At 39.1% G+C, this 21,010-nt stretch overlaps 1 protein-coding gene across 10 annotated transcripts in view; it reads right to left on the bottom strand.

Annotated features, from left to right (window-relative positions):
* Positions 1–17,870: 17,870 nt before the first annotated feature.
* Positions 17,871–21,010, bottom strand: part of LOC127355334 (ryanodine receptor 3-like) — a 103,351-nt gene continuing 100,211 nt past the window's right edge. For all 10 annotated transcript variants that reach the window (XM_051386122.1, XM_051386130.1, XM_051386171.1 and 7 more), the window contains 3 exons: positions 20,550–20,650; positions 19,788–19,839; positions 17,871–18,940 (listed from right to left, as the gene is read on the bottom strand). In XM_051386122.1, coding sequence (XP_051242082.1) covers positions 18,845–18,940; positions 19,788–19,839; positions 20,550–20,650 — 249 coding nt within the window. In that variant the 3' untranslated portion in view covers positions 17,871–18,844. The remainder of the gene's footprint in view (positions 18,941–19,787; positions 19,840–20,549; positions 20,651–21,010) is intronic.

Below are 21,010 nucleotides of genomic sequence, written 5' to 3'. Positions count from 1 at the left end.
AGTCGAAAAATAAAAGACTAAAGAGTTAGGAATATTTTTACTTCTCGAGGAGTTATGAAATGCCATAACCACAGATGCAATCAAGGTCCTGTCTCGCCACCTTTCAATCTACCCACTTTTACTAAGATTTTTGAATGCTCGTCACACCTAACACTGTTCAATGACGGATTGTTCTTTCAATATATTTAGCTTTCAGAATCGTTGCTGTTATCCCTCATTTGAGTCTACCCACCGCCTACCAGTGCTTGTATTGGGACTGTTCTGGTTACAAAAACAAACTGTCACTTAAACAGTGCTGCACACCCCTCACTGTCAAACATGCATACTAGAAACAATTAACACAAAAGTCCAACAAATGAGTGACCAGACCATTAGTTGATGCAGAAAACGCAAACAATATGGGCTTAAAGGTGTGTGAGATTTCGCGGGATCTATGCGCTCTACATTTTATGATTTTTGCAGCCACCATACTTTTTCCTGATTGCTAAGAGGGCAAGGGTGAGGTGAGGGGTATTCAGATGGTTGCAATTTACAATCTTGCCAGTAGACTTCCTACACACTGGACCTTCAATAATGGTACGTTGAATTTAAGAAGTTTGGCCCAAAACAAGGTCACCTCTTGCCTTTACTGAATTTGGGTATAAGTAGCAGGGGAAATGGCTGGATTATTTAAAGGAACAGCTTGACATTTTGGGAAATATGCTTACTCACTTTCTTGCCAAGAGTTAGATGAGAAGATCAATACCACTCTTATATACTGTATGCCCATTAAATACAAAAGTCCTGTCAGCAAAGTAACCTAGCATGCAGACAAGAAACAAGGGGAGAGAGCTAGCCTGGCTCTGTCCAAAGGTAACTAAATTAGCATACTAACATATCTGAAGTCCACTAATTAACAAGCTTTATCGTGTTTGTTTAATCTGCACAAAAACTAAAGTGTAAAAACAATAAGGTTGTGCAAAGATAAGCTAACCAGTTGCTCATGGTAGCTTCATATTTATTGCCCAGATATGAGAGTGGCATCAGGTTTCTCATCTAACTCTCAGTAAGGAAGCTAATTCGTTTGAAATGGATTCTAATAACCAACTATGTTTAATTAGTTACATTTCCAGTTTCCAGTTACAATACATGACTTTTGAATACCCACCGTTAAAGAAAACATCATAACAAATTAGATCAAAAAAGCAGTTATTAGATATCTTGTAGCTGGGATGGAGTCAAAAGTGCCTGGTTTAAGACTTAGGTGTTTTTAAAGAGTTGTACACTTCATAACACAATATAAAGACCAAGAACATTCAAGATAAATACCAATGTGAATATTGGTTGTGAAAGTGGATAGCATATAAAGCATTTACTGCAACAACTGGATCGACACATATATTTGGTGGAATTGCCTTTTCTCTTATACACTGTGAGCATATAATACACTGAGATGCCAATCCCCCGAAAGGGCTATTCAAAACAGACCCCAACAGACATATTAAACTGAGTTATAGCATACACATCAGGCATTAGATGAGAAATGCCTTCACCAGGTACGGCGATAAGCTGAAGGTTGGAGTGATAGGGAATAATAAACAGGCAGTAAGAGTGTAGCAGTCAGCAACAACAACAAGCAAAGAAATATACAGTGGAAAGAACTATCTCATTATCTTGATTTAATGTGATTGGGAAATGTTTCAATGTGATTGGTAATCAAAGAGTCAGCTGAGACTGAACTGCACTACAAGAGCTAATGTGATCCTTCATTCATCATATGTCATTTTTCATCAGTGATAATGAATATAGTGTCTATGTGCAGCCCTGTGGTGGCAAGAGATAAATAATTTTGGGAGACAAGGTAATCTTCCAACCTTTATCACATAGTCATAACTATTGCATAGATCCTTCGCAGTTGCTTCAGAGTTTGTTCCTACTGGCACATTTCTCTCTCATCCATTAATATTGTACCTCAGAGCAAACATCCCACAACAACAGGAATGCAAAACAGCAGCCAAGTGCATCCGATGTTTGAAGCCATTTAAAATGGAATACCTTTCCCAGCAAATGCTTTGAAGTTTCATTTGAAATCACTGCAGTGGATTTGAGCCAGGATTGATTTTTGCTGAGAATGCAGCATTCAGGAAGTTCCAATTGTTTCAAATGGACTGTCAGATGATTAAAATAAGAGGCTGTTTCACAGTAAAATATTTTTCACTGTCTGCAAATGCATATCGATCTCTGGAGACGAATGTCGTTAGATCACTGTGTTGTTGCATACATTGCCGCTTGGTATACTGACTTTAAACATGGTTTAAATTGATTTTTTGTGTTAGATCCAAAGACGTACTTTTAGAGAAAGCCTGCTGGCTCTAATTCTTCTTATTATCTGTCTTGTTGTAATTCTTCTCATTATTATTTTCTTCTGTCAAGCTCTTCTTCTGATTCAATTCTAGTTGTTGGTCCTGGTCTTGTAACCACATAAACTCCAGTTCTTTTTCTTTTTCTTTTTCTTTCTTCAGACTATTGGGGTTTAGTAAATAATGGGCGATGATAACTGAAATTATTTTCTGCGCATAAATATGGATTTTTCTTTTAAACAGCTAAAAACCTCAAATAATGAGCCTGTGAAGATAATACATAGTCAGTTACTCCTTTAGAGTTAAACCAACAGGAAGACTATTAGTTTACCTAAAAAAGTGTTGTAAGGTAATCCTCTATCAGTGGAAGCTCGATTGTGCTTTACATAAAAGACAACAATGCTCAAACAAGGAATTAATCAACTAAATGTCAACTTTCTTAATAAGAAAAAAGAACAATGAACAGCCACTCGGCTCAGCGTGGAGCAGCTGAGGAAAATGGCAAGGCATGGACAACTATGACTGCTTACTTTAAAGGCTGAGATCCTCCTTCACGCAATGCCTTTTCCCCCACAGCAGAACATCATTATTCATCAGCAAACCTGTGGAGACAATGCAACAGTAAGGGGAAGAAGATAGGAAAAAAAGTTCAATATAAAACATATTAGGCCCATAGGTCACAAAAGGTGTGTTCGATTTATATACTTTGAAGATTCGTTCTGAGATCTATGAGATGTTCATTGTGACTTGATCACCAAATTATATTACATTCAAAGGGAAACCTAAGGAGCTTCAATCACACTGTACTGTACAATTACAAGATCTTACTGTGTGGATGTAGATGTAGACAAAAAAAAGAGAAGGATGTATTTTGGGAAGGATGTATCTGTACAGGATGGAATATTTCCTTTATTTACCAATATGTGTAGTGTTGTTGATAAGTTAGAAATGGCCTCAGAGCACAAGACTGCCAAACCCTATCCAAGCAGTGGATACTGAGTTACACCACCATGCTTGTGCTGAATACCAAAATCACAAGCTGTAAGGAGGTTTATCACTTTACTGCTGTGCTGGAGGCTCTCGCCATGCTCTCCTGGGCTCGCCGGACCAGACATTCTGCAGCAGAGATATAGTCAAAGTCTTTGCAGATTAAGTGACGTCTTTCAAAAAGTAGCTTTTGCAGGACAAGATGTGACCCACAAAGACATTTATGACAAAAGGAAAAAACGTCAAAAATAGAGTTGTACATTAATCCACTGTGACTCATCGCCATGAGAACAAAAGAATATGTTTTGTGCTCTGCATGGTGACTCATTCACTTTTCCCGCCTCCTCTCCTCTGTTCTGTCACTTTCATTCTCCATCTTTCTCCCTCTCTCCATATCTCTGTCCGTATTCCTTAGAAAGCATTTCATGCCTGAGCAAAGTGCATCTGCTTATCTTCATCCATACCCCATTGCCCTCCTTATGGCCTCAAGGTCCACAGGCTTTGAATTTCTTCGGGTGACAGACCAACTAAGGCTTACCTCAGTTCACGCTGATGCACCTTGGGGAGCCATGTGTTGATGGTTACACACTTACAGCACCTACATTGTAGGCTACAGAAACAGTGAAGAAGTACAGTGAAATCAATCAAAATGTCCAGGTCCCTGAAATCCTGAATTACCTGCTGGATATTCCAACATGCTATTAAACATGTGCACACCTGTCAAAATGTCAGACAGATGAGAGACACATATACACTTTCAAACCCATAAAACACCACCCAGACTTCTCTCTCTTACTCTTGTCATTTTGTACATATGCTGTCTGGTTCCTGACATTTGCTGTCCAGCAGTGGTGGAGCAGAGCTGTCAGAGCGCATCTCATCTGTTCCCTGTCGCACTCACACAGCATCAATCCTCCTGTGACTCCGTTCAGCTCAATGGCAAAATGCCTGCGGAGGAAGCAAAAGAAGCGTAATTCTTTAATGGCTTAGTCAATAGCAGTGAGAATATTTGCTTCAACTTTTAAATGAACAGCGTGGAAGTAGGCAGTTAAGCCTGCTGTATAATTTCATGCTTTCAAATGGCTGGTGCTGTTTCTTGATCCATTCATGACAACCCTGTTTTATAAAAAAAACTTGAAATATCATGTTATCTTGCCATCATGTTAGTGAAGTCTGACATTTATCAAAAGAAATACAATTTTATAATAGGTTTCCTTCCGTGCTGAAGCTGTCTCCTGCTCTAGACCTATATGGAATGAAGTTTGTTGTATTTTTACTGGTAGAATATGGCATATCATTTATGAGTATGTTTTCATTACATAAGAACTGTTCTTTACCTTAAAATGAGCCCTTTTTATCTACAGAGGGAGCGTGTCCTCTTCCACTGACTTAAAGACTCTCTTAGGCTAGCAGTTAATTGAAATTACTTAATTGAAAGTGTACTAAATGAACATTTGCTGTTTGCGCCATGATTAGTACCTGCAGTTCTTTCCAGAAAATCACCCACAAAAATATGGAACTATTCAGAAGTTAGGGTAATCCTAAAGCATTACCAAGTACAGATTTGGACTAATTGAAATTTTAATCTGATGATGGTGACTGATGAAAAGTCAGGAGATCACTTTAGTTTTCATCGTCATGTGACATACATATATGATACATACATACATACATACATACACAGATTTTATGGCAATCCATCCAATAATTGCTGAGATATTTTAGTCTGAACCAAAGTGGTGGGCCGACCAAAAGACATTGCCATCCCTAGATCCACATGGCTAGTATTATATTGTGCGAGTGCAGACCTTTTTAGTCCTCTTCTTTTGTGATAGCTATGGTCTATGCACCTGTGTTAACAATATATTAAAGAATGATTAATTATTTCAAGAAGGAAACACGCAGCTGCCTTTAGGTGCCAGACAGCAGCAAAAGAGAGCGGGTGCAGCAGCAGAGAGGTCCTTTGTGTGACTTTAATAACGTGGCATTAGTACTGTGGTCAAAAGCATGTGTGCAGCAGAGGCAAACTAAAGGCAGCGTGAAGGCTTTTGATATCAGGTTCTTTTGTGTGCAAGCCTCATGGCTTTTAATGAGGCAACCTGCCTCATTATCAGAACTCTGCGAGGCCCTGACACAGCCACATGGTGGGACCGCCTCTTCTCACTGTTCTGAAGCCACAAATTACAGCAGCTTAGCCCCTCACTGGGACTAGAGGCCAAACTAGTCGCCCTTTCTAATGGCACCCGAGGGACACAGAATTGTACATATAAGTCTGGCCAATAGGCAATTCCTTTGTCAGTCCCATTAGAGTGAAAGTTTGAGATGTGAGGCGTGAATGTGGGATGTTGTCCCTATCGATTGAGGGGAAATATTCAGTAGCAGTCTCTGCTTTCAGTACAGCCTCTGTTGTTGACTTGTCTCTCATTCTGTTTGGCAGTAATTTGCAGGCAAGGTTAGCTGGAAATAAAGGTTTCCCTAGTCATGCCAAGACTGTGGCTGAACTTTAATTTCACCTGGGGACACTTTAAAAACAGCACAGCCCAGCAGGGATGGAAATATCATCAGCAGAATCAAATTAATATGCTTCACAGTCTGTTAAATTCAGATTAACAATATTTCATTACCCGTTCTACAGCTTTCCTTCAATTGCTTTAATTGACCTTTTTAAACTTGGGTGAACTTTAATATGTAAATATCACTTTGTTCTTTAAACCAGATTATTTTTTTCCCAAGCACTTTATACTGACACCTTAATTAACCTTGCCATTATTTTGTCAACTAAGAATAAATTCAGTTGAAATACATATTTTTAAACAAAAGCTTATAATGAAAGAATTTTTCTTTGCAGCCCGATGTCCCTCTTTTATGTGTTCTTTTTCCTTTTCTCTGTCCCTATTTCTTATTAACACTTAGTTTATTTAATAGTATGAGAATAAAAGATTAACTTAATGAGGGAAGAAAGGGATGCAATCGTTTCCATGTTTGGGGATGTCAAGTCAGGGGAAAAAGGTGGAGGATATTTGTGAACAATATAAACGGAGGTGTAGTGTTTGTGTGACCAAATAGACATTGGAATAATTTCCATGTGATCTTGCCATTAACAACAGTAGTTTCTAATAACTTTAGATGTTATCCACTATGCCAGTGGTTTTGCATGTATTATCGGGTCACACATCATGTGAGACTGGAGTACAGCATAATTTAAATGAAAGAAAGAATTTTCTTTTGGATTTTGTATTCTTTCCAGCAGCTGACTGAAAAAGTTTGGATGCTCCTTGATCCTTTTTGAACATACTTTTTGAACCTTGTGACTTGGTCCCGGGCAGGCAGTGTACAGTGGGTTTATCAGAACTTCTTTGTTAAAACAGCTGTCTGCATCTGGACACAGTGTTAATGACAGCAGTGAGGGTGAACCACAAAAGTAAAGTTGCTGTCCCTAAAGCCAAAACAATGAGCTGAAAGACACTATAAAGCTAGAGATAAGTTGAGGGTTTGTTGTGGTAGTTGCCACTAACATGTTGCACACACACAGACTCACAAGGTAAAAACAAAACCAATCACCCTCTGCTGCCGCTGATATTAAAATAGAAATGTCAAAAAAATGATATTTTAAGGAGACAATAAAGTTCACTATTGTGCAAGCATGTTTCAAGTAACTGGCAGAGCCAGTTGTTTTTCCTGTTGTTCTGCATTCATTATAACCAATGGCTGACAGTAAGGTAGGTAATTTGTCTAACTTATGACATGCTTTGGAAATTAGCAGACATTTAAAAAAAAAAAGGTATGCACAATCTGTAGTTCAACTGACATAAACAGCAGTAGCCATGAGCAGTTAAATTGATCCATAACAATCACTGTCAAAATGTATTTGAACAATTTACCATAACTTCTTTGTGTGCACAAATATATTCATAAACAGATGGTTTTGTCCTGTATTTGTTTATTATAACTACAAAACACTTTTCTATTACTTTAATATAGGGAATTCACCCAGGTAATGGCTGTGAATGGTAGAGGAGGGATGGCAGGAGCATTTTTTCACAGCTGTCAGAAAATGAGAAGCTAAAGATTGGTGAGGAGGAGGAGGAGGAGGAGGAGGAGAAGGAGGTTGACTAGTGCCAGGCACACATGATGAGAACTGGCCTTGACACTGTGGCAGACGCTTGTTAAAAGCTCCTTGACCCTCATGCACCAACAGACACTCTCAGACTGTCCTGAATGAGACGTTTGCAACTTTTGAAGTGCACTACAGAAGACACCTTTTTGTCTGTGTTCTTATTCATAATTCAAAATCAATCTACAGACGAGAATCAACCGAAATACCTCTAAATTAATTGTCTGTGTATGTGTGAGTTTGAGGGCATGCCTGGACTTGCTGAACTTCACTCTATACTTAGCACAGACAACAGTCACCCTGCTTGTTCTTGATGAAAATTGCGCTACATTAAAATAGTGTTTGTTGCCCAAAGCAGTAGGCAAGGTGCCGAATGCTAATTGGGTGAGATGTCTGTCAGGAGTCCTGATGCCTGCGGGCCATTTACCCAGCAACACCCCAACTCTCTGATAAGGTGTTTATTTTGGGCGTACAGCCAGTGCCCATCATGTGGTCCTTCATCTTCCACACAAACAATTTAGCATCCCACCATACACCAGCAAATTACTTGCTCTCACATACACACTCCATCCCATGAATTTGGCATTAAATCACACAAGCCCTGCTGAATTCCCCATTTGGGTAAACCATGCTGTGTTTTTCCTGAAGCAAGTATTTCCATATTGCTTCAGTTTTACCAGTTTGTATCATATGTAGATGATTTGAGCATGAGTCAGACACACTGTTGCTTGACTTGAATATGTGTATTGGCATGCTAGCAAATATAAATCAGTAAGTACAGTATGTGAGGTTCCTTGTTGTTCATCAGTGAGATCAGCCCATTCCAATATCGTTAAATAATTAATTGATACATATAACGTAAAGTGTATCCTTGATGAAGAGGGAGATGAGAGAGGAGAGATGAGAGAACCACTCTTAATGGAAAATAAACACAGATGGCCTCCCCGACTGCTGAGAACTCCTGATGCATTGGCTGTCAGAAGTATGGCCTCACACAGCTGGGCCATTGAGTAAATATTAAAAGTGACATCTCTTCAAAAGTTTGAGGATGAACCAAGGCTTATTCATAAAGTGCACTTTGATGGTTTGAAGTGCCATACTTGTCTTTTCAGGAGTCTCAAGCATGAATCTTTAATTTCCATCCTAAATAATGTTCCATGGTTTATTGATGAGATTCACTGTCCTGTGGCGCTGTGCGCTAATTGGTCAACGTTGCAGTACGGTCCCACGTTGAGTGATAAGAGAATAAAGCCATGGTAGCTACTTTTGATAACTTACACAGGTTGTGCTTCTGAAGGTGTCGCATGGTGCATGGTCACAAGTCATAGCTGGTGTTGAAAGCTTTGTCAGACATTTTTAGAAGTAGTTGAAAACAAGCTTTCCACAACTACATTTACACAGTGCCACTAATACATTGTACATATATCACTGGCAGTGGCACATACTACATGTCAATGAGCTTTAGTGTGGTCCAGCATCCTTTTTTGGAAGACGTTATGCTGGTAGAATCAAAAGTGCACAGTAAAACCACAAAAACTATAGTCATATTTTGTGTTTGTTTAGCATCTGGCATACGTTTGTCAACGTTTGTGTTTATTATTATAGATATTATAAGCCTTAATATATGCCTTTTCATAGTTAAACTAAGTTTTAACACTGTATGTGTTAGCCAGGAAGCCTGCTATATTACTTTGAAGAAATGCTGAAGTATATAGTGTAAGTAAAGTAAAAGAGATAAAAACTCTGAGGCTAAGCATGCCAAAAGGAAAGTGGGTTAAATGTGCATTTCATATGAAATTTCACTTTAACTTAAATATTCATATGTAGTAGTAGTTTTATAATAAAAGATTTAAAATTGTGCTCTAATATTATTGAAGATTATAAGGCTACAGTGCCATATTCTGTTAGGATAGATAAAAAGGATATAATAAGACAAGTTTTTTGGGGAAGTTTAACTATGCATGCCCACTTGTGCAACCAAGCCAGCTAACCAGCACTAGCATTAGCTGATAATTCCCCAGCTCGCCCCTTTTGATTAAATAAATAAATACATTTGTTTTTTAAAACGTTATGTAATGTTAATTAAATTTAAAAAATGTACAGACTCAAAATAAGTTGTCTTCTGATTTGTTAACAATTCTCATCTGTCTCTATTTTTGGACTTGCCGGTGCTGATGGTAACCTTGAGGCTGAGAAATTAAGTGAGAACAGTCTGAACTCTGAGTACCTAATGAGTGTATTCTTTGGGTAAAAGTCCCATGGTGGCATAACTATTAATTTGGCCTGTAATAAGCTCTCACGGTGTGTTCACGGTGTGTTCCCAGAGTTAGTTGAAGAGTTACACTACCCTTCAGCCAGGGACTACACTCTCATGCATCTCTGATCTCATTTTATCTCTTGTATTCCAGGTGTGAGACATGTAGCAGCTACAGGACATGTGAGCATAAAATGGGTAACCTTATATGAGTAATGGAGGTCAGAAATGGCCTGTTGTGTAGTTTCCGCCATTGTGGATGAGAAGGACACTCATGGCAAACCTTGTTTCCCTGCGTGCCCTGGTCGAGGAGAGAGGAGGTCAAAATCAGAAGCAGCAAACCCAGAATAGCAGTTATTACAAGCTAAATCACTGCTTGTCATTCATCAACTGCAGAGATGTAGTGGCCGGCCATCACGAGTCCAATCTCTAACAGTGATTGCAGATTCATGGTTGCTGTTGTATTGCAATCCCAATGTTTCATCAGCAGTCAACAAAAAATAGGATTTAAAAGATCAAAAGGTGGCTAATACAGCTGCGATTGTATCTTTGATCAATAACTTATTGTTCCATTTATCTCTGCAACATAAAACCCATTTCAGATAACAAGAAACTTTAATACTCGGTTTGTACTCTGGTGACAACTGCCTGCACTGTTTTTATGTGCACAATAACCTAAAGCTGTCTAAGCTAACAGCTAAGTCCTGGGGCACAAAATTTAATAAAGCTGAGTGAAAAACAACAGTAAATTGCCTTTATAAGCTTGTGTCATGTTGAAATTACCTGTGGAACGCACTTGAGGCTTCCACACAGGATAAAACAACATGAATGTATCTGTTTTCCCTTTTCAGTGGTGTCTAGAGCAAAATTATATAATTGCACACCTCTGTATTAACCTCAAGGCAGCCAAGAGATATGGAGTGCTGTAGCTGATCCACTCCATATTCAGGCAGCCTCTCTTCAGACATCACTCACCGGTCATGCCTCAGGTGGTAAATCAGCTCCCTCACAAAATCATTTTGCAGATGTCCATGTTTGAAATCTATAAAAGAGTGACACATAAAGTCAGCTTTGGATGTTGAGCGGTTGCTCCCTGGCAGCATCGGTGTTAAGTATTTTGACTCCCAGCTATCTCAGATATTGGCGTACTGTACATCACAGGCTCTACACTATCTACCTGGTGCAATCTCATCAAGCAGCTGAATAAAGCAGATTGTAGCTTAAAATAGAAAACAGAAGTGCTTAACATTATTACCTGATTAATGTTGCAAACTTTGCTAATATATATAATATATGTGCCAGACCAGATAAGAGCCATTTCTGTGGTTCCATTGGTCACACCACAAGTCACAGTGACAAGCTGCAAAAGTTAAGTGATCATAAAAGCTTGAATTTGGAGTTTTGAATGTAGCTTCACAACTATTGGAATGACTGTCATGACATTTGATGTACACATTAATGCCCCCTCAGCAAGAACTGTATGACTTTGATTATCCACTGACTTTTCATCCAGATCCACCATCATTTTAATGTGTCCAGTACTTTGGTTTTTAACCAAACATCTGCAAACTACATTCCCATCATCCTCATGTATATATATTATAACATACTAACTAAGGTGGTGCCCGTGGTAAGCATTATACCTGCTAAACATCAGCATGTTAGCATTTATGTCAGAGCACCACTGTGCCTAAGCCTCACACAACTGCTAGCATGGCCACTCAACTGTGATTTCTTTCTGTGTGGATTAGTAATGTGCTTGGTCTACAGCAACCAAACTTTGTCTGCTCTCCCCGTGACCTGTACCACCATTATCAGAACAAGCAACCAAAAGGGTAGACATTTCTGCTATGCACAGGCTTACTGCCCACGACAGAAGGTCCACTGGGACTCCCATTTCCCTCAATACGCGCATTGCTCTGACACTGCAAATGACACTGGCTGGTTCTGGCTAACATCCAAGGAAGAGTAAATGGGCCGTGAAGTGGAAAACCAAAATTGCTGAGAAGAATGGAGAGAGATCTTGAAAAGCTTTTTGAGAGTTACCTCTGTGTCCTTCCCTGCCTCGCATTAGCCAGCATCAGTGTCAACCCCATTCATACTCGCGGTGATAATAAGATGTATTATTCATAGATAGGAGGAGCAAGCAAGCTTAAATTATACAATCACTGTCTTCATCATCATCATCTGTTTCTGCTTATGCCAAGCACTGTTGCAGATTTCTCTTTCTAGTTCTCATTGCTCACTAAGTATGAATCGGTGTGATCAAACCGTAATTATCGTCATCTTTGTAAAGAGGTTGGGTCCTACTTTGAAAAGCTTTATTCAGGAAGCTTGCAGCACTTTGAATGACAACCTGGTGATTGAGAACAAATGGCTAATTACTGTACATGTTTATACTCATCGACTACAATCTCCAGCACCATTACCTTGATTAGACCCATCCGGTTGTTTCTGTGCCAGGCAGAAGATAACACTGTCACGTTTCTTTTGGCTTAGTGTTCTAATTGGAACGAAGCTTTAAACGTTTTGTACAGTTTGTGTATTAGACTTTAGTGGAAAACAGCTGGTGGAGTTGAGTTGGAGGTGAGATTAAAGGTAAAATGGGGATATTCTTCACGTTTCAAGCATTTTATCACTTTTTCTGACTCACACGTCTCTTTCTCATATTCTATCTGATCCTCTGTGTGATGTTCTCATATTCCTCTCTTCTGTGCTCCAATTTGTCTACAGGCTTAAGCCCACCTATCTTTGGATCATATCTGAGAGTTTGTGGCCTGCAGAAAACTCAAAGGTGAGTTAAGCGATTCTAAGTAATGCGATTCTAATCCAATCGTGCTCGTGTGTTCATGTCTAATCCCTGGATGAAGATGCCCCTAATCGTGTCTTTCCATTGACTTTGTATGCAGCTGTGTCAGCCTCTCTTCACACTGTGTCTGAACACAGTTAGAGGTGCTGGACAGTAGATTTTACTACATTTTTACAAAGCCAGCCTCTATGGTAAACCAACCAGCTACTAGCTATATATTTAACATGAAAGATGTATTGTTTTTCTTATTTACTCTTAACAAAGAAGAAATACTGGTATTAAATGAAATTGCAACCTTTGTATCTAAAGTTCCAGTGTACAGGATTTAGAGGCACCTAGTGGTGAAGTTGCAGATTGAAAACAACTGAATACAGCTCACCTTCCAAGTGTGTAGGAGAAACTACAGTGGCTGTGATCTTGCAAAAAACGAATAGGTTTGTTTGTTCTGGGCTACTGTAGAAACATGGCAGTTCAACATGGCATGACTCGCTCTCTCTGTACATAAAAATGTCTCTAGAGAGTGAGCCAGAAACAATGATTGAGAGGTGGCACATCTTATACGATTCACAGCAGCCTTTTTATAGGGGTATCCTCAAAAAGGATGAGGTTTGGGGCGCCCGGTTAGCTCAGTGGGTAGAGCTGGCGACCCATGTACTGAGGCTGAGTCCTTGCTGCAGCGGCCCAGCGTTTGAATCCGACCTGCGGCCCTTTGCTGCGTGTCATCCCCACTCTCTCTACTCCCCTTTCCTGTCTATCTTCGGCTGTCCCTATCAAATAAAGGCAATAAAAAGGCCCAAAAAATGACTTTAAAAAAATATATATATATATAATGTGGAAGCTGTAGGGAGTTACAAGTAAGTAAACTGTCCTCCAAAGATGTAGAAACAAAACTGAAAAAAGGGTGTTGATATGATATTGTTCGTAGTGTATCTGGACAATGTTTTTGCACTCTATTCACTAGAATTCGCTCGCTCAGTGTAGCATATTTGTGGTGTCATTCTAGGGTAATAAAAACACTACAATTCTTATTTTCAGGTGATTATACAATATACAACATACCTATGAATATTATATTAATAGATCCTCATACATGTTACACACAAACAACAAATTCTAGAGTCAAAAGTTGATCCATAAACAGAATATTTTTGCACACTCCTCTCATTTCTCATTCGTCCTCTCCAGGTATGTTTGGCCCGGTGTCAGAGCTGGATCTGCACTTGACTTGTCCCCTGCCGTATCAGCGCAATAGAACACCCGTGGAGTCGTAGCAGCCTGTTCAGCTCACTTCAACCCTCGCTCAGCACCGCTCACCTCACATCACTGTCCGTCTGCACTGCTGGCCCTGCAGCATTCAGTTACTCAACAGCAACGGGCTAAAGTGCTTCTGTCTGACCTTGGACATGTAACAGATCCCCTGGACAAGAACCTAAGAGCTGGTTCTCTGCATAAATCCAAGGACAAGACAGTCCATTAAACCAGAGATGATGTTCAGGTACTTGTTAGGTGTTGGAAATATAACTGGATTGTTTAATCTGTCTGGATTTTAGTACAACAAGAAGGATTGTGGTTTCATTTTCATGTAGAACATTGTTTTGGCAGTAGCCACTTTAAAAGTAATGTGGACACACATTAAACACGTTAGTTCTTATAGGGGATTCTGCCTGAATCTGTCACAGGAAGATGAAATAAATAGGAGTTGACAGAAGAAGCACTTTTCTCTCCGATACAATAGTGAGTGAAGGGATTCCCACTCACGCATTCTCAACAGAAACATCCTGAAAAGTGCTTCAGTCCAGCATGCATGTCCAATAAAAACAACAGAAGAAATTTGAACACCAACTGTGTTTTGCGCCCTCAGACTTTTTCAGATTAAACAACCAGGATCTATCAGTTGAATCGTCTCACAGCTAGAGGAAAGCCTTAGATGTTGAAGCTGCAAAACATTGTGGGCTTTGTCATTGAAATGGGCTATGAAGGGAACCTCACATAATAAAGGCCACATGACATTTGGCCTCAAGCCACCCAATAAGGGTCAGTGACACCAACAGATAACCCCAATCCCATTGAAGCATCCTCGAGGCTGCAATCCAGTCCAATTAGATTTTACGAGTTCACTGACAGATGTCACGATTTTCCAGAATGAAAAAATAGGTAATGAAACACAAACGTTAGAGGGTTTTTATCTTTTATCTTTGTCACACACACACACAATACAATTTCCACATAAACTCTATCGCTGTAAAGTGTGCTTCAGGGAGGAACACATCTGCCAAAGGAGTGGATGCCAGACACTGTGGTCAGTGTGTGAATTGAGGACACAAGGCTTTATGTTAGCATAGAGAGTCCTTACTGTATTCACACACACACACACACACACACACACCACACACCACGTTTAAACACTTTCAGGCATCTGTTCATAGTATGCCCTGGACAGATTTAGCTCCCTGTGTTTACTGAAGGTCACTACACTCACAATGCTGAATCAGTAAACACTCATTTGTTACTATTTTGAGGTAGCTGAACCTTCCAAATGCAAGGATTCTTACAAGAGAATTCTCTGAGGAATAATACCTACTGTATAATCTGAGAAATGTCATCTATAGTATCTGAATAAAGCAGCCTACTGGTGATACTGGTGTTTGTATCATAATAAATTTGGTGATTTTAATAAAACAGTTTTACATCCTAAACACTCATCAGTCTTTAAATTCAAGCCTGATTGCATATGCTTGAGTTTGCTTTTGTTCTTTTTGCAAGAACCTTCGACCACATCACAGAGTCTTCATCAGTGGATGGCTTCTCAGTTTCTTTATCTAGATTGCTTGTGTTTTATATTTTAAACCTATTGTTGGCCTATTGTCAGGGCCAATTTGAACCATTTTTTGACATTTTGTTGCATCATGCTGCATACATCAGCAAACAGTTTTCTCATGTGTCATAGAAGGTGGATCGTTGACATGCAAACTCAGATGGTATTAAGATCTACTCTTATAATTAACTATGATTTTTTATGAGTTTTAGGCCATTTACTATGAATAAAAATCATAGTAAATTAATAATCATATGCAGTGACTTGTCACCAGCAGATGACACCTTTAAATGACATAGTGGCCATAGGAGTTGATTACACCTATTTAATGAAGAGGTATATTACCCAAATTGTATTGCTTCTGCATACCTGGTCTGTTAAGGTGTTATTTGTTGTGTGATGTTGCATGAAAAAGGCTCAAACACTGACGCATCAACGGAACCATATGCAGTGACTTGTCACCAGTTGGAGGTTTCGCCGCAGGTCACCAGCTGCAGGTGACAGCGCGGATTGTGACTCAAGCTGCTCTCTTTTTTTCTCCCGACACATCCATCACTCCACAGCCCTGTGCACCATGCAGGGTCCAGGATAACAGGCTGCAAACAATTTTCAGCTGCATTACATCAGCAATAGGTTATTTGAGGGAATCGGAGAAAGGAGAACAGGGGTCAGGCATTAGAGCAAGCAAATCATTTGCCATTTGTTGAGCTGCTGAATGTGACACAGACAGGGGGCCAACACCTCCAAATTAGCAGTCCAAGTTCAATGTAATAGTCATTTTAAACCATAAATAAGTACTAAAACAAAAAACGTATTATTTGATTGAAGTCTTGTGGTCATATAAATTCTAAAAAGCTGTCAGGTCTTCCACCTGAAGAGGAGAGAATGAAGTGTAAAATGTCCCCTGGGTTGTGTCATTCCACCTTAAGTCTCTGGCCATGTGTCCTGTTTTATCATGACTGTATGTTGGAGATAAAGCCCCTGGAGTCGGTGTGAAGAGCTGTCAGCAACAAGCTGCTCGCTAAATGAACCCTCTCTTCACCTTTTCTTTTACAAACAGGTGACATAATGGAGTAACTGTGTAAAGCCACTTTAACGCATCAGTTATTTTCAGCGGAGTTTGCTGTCTTTACCCTGTTCATGTTTTCACTGAATATTTTGGTTTTTTTACTGTTATATTACAGTTGTTCATTAAAAAAAAACACAGAAAGGAAGAGTTTGACAATAATAAAACATACTTATTTGCTCTCTTGGCGAGAATTAGATGAGAAAATGTATACCACTACCATATCTAGCTGTGGACAGATCTTTTCTGTGTTAACTGTTGCTGTATTGTATGCATTATATATATGTATGTATATATATATATTTCATGTTTGTTTGGTTTGTTTAAGCAGAATTTTGAACGCTGACATGATACTTCTAAGCACGAAAAGTAGAAAGTCCAATATTTTTCTCGTCCTGAAACAAGCACGTGCATAAATTCCCTCAACAAGCCATTTGAGATGAAAATGAAAGGCCTAATCTAATTTTGCTGCCACCAGACTCAACAATGGGAAACGGAGGATTTAATAGGTGTAATATGTCTCCAGTTATATGATAGCTTAATTGTTGCTGTTTCATGTTGAGAATGGCTTCCCACAGCTTTCATTATGTCAAATTATTGAGAAAGATCATATCAGTCAGTTCACACATTATTGTTTCCTCCCGTTGCCATAATGGCCACATAATATGCTAAATAATATCAGAGCCCAATATTTCTGAAACTTTTAATTGAGTTTCCTCTGATATTGCCTTTGCTTTACACGGCGCATTCAAAATAATACTTACTAAATATTTACTAAACTATGACAGTCACAGCTTTTTAAAACAATTAGTGATTAATGTGGCTTTTTAATTTCGCAATTACTGTTCATTGTTTGGAAGAATAACATCAATGAGTCACGTTTTAATTTTAAAAATATAATTTCCTCACTGTGTGCTGGAACCATAAAAAACCAGCCAACATGTTAGAGCTGTTACCGGCGTAAGTTGATGAGGAGGCAGAGCTGCTCTCAGCAGCAGGCTGCTGCGCTGTGTGGTGCCTGAGGTGTGGTGACATGATGTGAGCTGACAGGTGGCACCATGGGTAATAGGGCTAAAACTCCCATCATGCAGCCTGCTGAGGCCCCATCCTACCTCTCTGACCAACCAGGAGTGCAAATCTACTCAGCCACTGCTTCCTACCACACTGTAATTAAAGGATGGACACAGTTATGATATAGCTTTGAGGTTTGGGGGTGAGTCAAATTAACTTGGAACTAAAGCCAAGGGCTGTTTGCACACAGTAGGCATCTTATTTTGAAAAGATGTGGATTAACCGCAGAGACAGATGTTGCATGGGAATGAAATGACTCACTGTCTCAGAGCTTTTAGATTTGTCAAATAACTCTTCCTGTTATGATGCTGATGTGAAGAAGTTGAGGAACAGTTTTATATATTTTTGATCTTTTGTCTTCTCTAGAATATCAAATGTGAGTTCACAGATCCCGGAGAATAAAATAAACATGAACTTTTCTTGCACTGATTTCTTTATTTTTTCCCATCAAAAGAAATGCACAGATCAGCAAAGCTACTACATACAAATGGCCATACAATAGCAATTAAATTTTTGTTCTTGTTTGAAAGTGTTCAGTAAATTCTGACGTGTCACTTTTACACTTTGTACCTTGAACATTTGCAGTTATGCTGCATTCAGCAAAAAAATCAGTCAAATCAACCGATGCTGTTCTTCCGTGTTCAAATGAAAAAGTTCAGCCACAATCTACGTATCTGGACAGCTACTCGTTACTGCTCCAGGAAAATTACTGTACTTACATACAATAAAGTAAAAACAAAAGTTTTGCATAGCTTCATTGTAATGTAGATACAGTACTGTAAGGCACTTCATGAAAAAATTTAGGCATTTTTTATCCTACATAATAAACCTTTTGCCACTTCATTCTAAAACGTCATCTCAATATGCAAGGTTACAACATCTTAAATAAAAACTTTTCTCATATCACATTTTTGCGCACTATGTAAATCTACTGTATTCCACCACGTTTCTTTTGGCATTAAGTCTCAAATTCAACATTCTCAAAATATTGAAGTTGGGTTCTTGTGCATAATATGACTGACACATTGTCCCATAACCCCACACAACCCAGTGTTTCTCAAAAAGACCAAAAAAGAATTGTGCAATGATTTGGGGTTATGTGGAGTAAAAGGCAACACGCTGTCAAAAACGAGTCCCAAAACTTAAAAAACGAAATGTCTGGGCAAGTTACACGTCATTTCCTTACTGACTGGCACTGTACCGACGGTGAGGGTGTCATGGGTAGGAGACGTTTCTCTTTTTAAGATAAAAAAAAGTTTTGTCTCCTCAGGCCAGTCCAAAGCATTGGTGGGGGTTACTGTGTGGTGTTGTAGTCCAGCAGCTATATGTAGGACTACATGTTCCAGCAGCCCACTTAACATGGATAGAGGTAAAGAGGATGCATCTGTTCTATCCAAGCTGATCTTCGTACTGTTTGCGGAAGCAATCTCCAGCTGGGAAGAAATCCCAGCAGCGCTCCTGGTACATCTTCCACACATAAGACTCCTGGAGTCGGACACACACAGATGGACATCAAAGTTTTACTCAAAATTATAAGGAATTCACCATCTGGATATAAATACAATATGTGTATGCAAACAACACATGCTAGGGTGACTAGGGCTGAACAATGATTCATTTTTATGTCATAACTGTGATTTGAAAAAGTGCAATTTTGTTCCTAACAAGCTGGGAAGTGAACGATTTGTTGTCTTGCTCTTCATATAAGACCAACAGAATAGCAGTCTTTCACACAGATAGCTGGCAGCTAGCTACGTAGTTGTCGAGTATAAATATTGGAATCTCACAGTTAATGCTAAAGCAGCTAAGTAGAGCTGTCAATGTTAGATGTTGTGAGTTAGATATTAAAACTAAATGCAAACTTACCAGCAGTTTGTCATTATTACCATAAGTGGAAAACTATACAGTTGCAATGAATAAATCAAATGTCAGTTTTGCATGTCATGAATATATTTGGATATTAGTGAGTGTTTCAAAGTTGACCTCTAATGCAATATCCCATTGAATGTGAGCTAAATTGGTCTTTTTTTTTCTATAGAACACCGGGACTGAAACAAGTGACTGAATTATTTTATCAGGTTCTATTCATGTAGAATAAAATATATATTTGTGATAATGCTTGGTACAATCATATCTTATTTAATAATAAGTAGATTAGAAAATATACACAATGTATTAATTCATCAGCAATATTGGTCAGAAAAATTGCAATTGTCATTCAGCCTTATCACAGACAGTCAGTATCTCTGACAGTGACAGGATAATAATTGTTTCTTCGTTTGTTTTTGAATATTCCTTAGAGAAAGGTCATTAGAGTGGAATTATGCTGTACCTGGCCAGTGTGCTCCGTCTCATCCTTGTTGATAAGGTACATCAGGAAAAACCTTTAGAAAAAAATGTCAATGAGAAAAAAACAAAAATGTCAGACCAAAAAACATTCTCCTCCTTGAACATCGGATCACAGTTTAAACACAGAGCAGAGTAGAAAAAAGGCTTTGCTGAGGCACATTTTACAAGAAATGTCACATTCATGTGTTACTAGGAGACAACTTCTGAAACAAGTGCCAAACAAAGTCTCATCTCCATCACCGAAATCACCTGTTGTTTCCCAAATCGAGTGTAAATGGCAACGGGCCGCTGTATCTCCGTGGCCATCGCAGCTTGCCAAATCATGATGAATACTGTATGAGAGCACGCTATCACAAACCTATTTTCCAATAAAGTTCATGGCATTAAATAGTAATGAAGCAACATAATGAGGTCGCTCTCATATCCTCCGGCCAGCTGACTGTGAGCGCAAATGGACTGAGACTTTCTATTGTCACGGGCATTATACAGAAACACTGGATCAGCAGGGAGTGTAGGGAAACACAGAGACAGATGGAAAGAATACCTAAAGGGATCAAGTGTTCTGGATCACTGGGGCTATTAGTGATTTGGCCCCGATGCGGTGGTAATGTGCTAAAGCCATCAATCATGTGGTTAAATTACAGAGAAGTGGCCATACATGTGAAAGGTGACAATAATGATGAATATGTTTGTAATAAAAAAGGTAAATCAAGGTTATATAAATGTTTGAACGTGGGATACTTACAGGTAGTTGGCCAAGTTGTGCTCTTGTAAGGTGTGAGTCTCGAAGCCGTGAGGTGTTGTGTCAAAGTAGTCATTACCGATTCCGCAAATGAAACATTTGGTCTGAGGACAGAAAATGAAAAGATAATTAGAGACCGTGATTGTATTTCTTTCTGTGCTTTGTTTCATGCACTATTGTAACCAAGAGGATGTTTTGCATCATTTTTAAAGGGGCATTCCACTGATTTTACACATAAACGTCAGTTTAATCGTCATGGTTGGTACTACTGAGCCTGTGTACAGTTGTGTAATGTCTTCTGAGAAAATAACTCTCTTGGTGATCTTCCCAGGAACTTCATGATTTTCTCTGCCCTCTCATAGAGTCCCAGGTTGCATCTCAAGTGTTTTACCAAAATAAGAGTCAATCACTCATATCTTTAAACTAAATATTTATTCCCCCCCATCATGGTAATCTCGCCAACC

This window comes from Dicentrarchus labrax, unplaced genomic scaffold (genome assembly GCF_905237075.1).
Source record: "Dicentrarchus labrax unplaced genomic scaffold, dlabrax2021, whole genome shotgun sequence".
Taxonomy (NCBI): domain Eukaryota; kingdom Metazoa; phylum Chordata; class Actinopteri; family Moronidae; genus Dicentrarchus; species Dicentrarchus labrax.
Note: the sequence above shows the minus strand (reverse complement) of the source record. Positions and strands in the feature narration are given on the sequence as shown.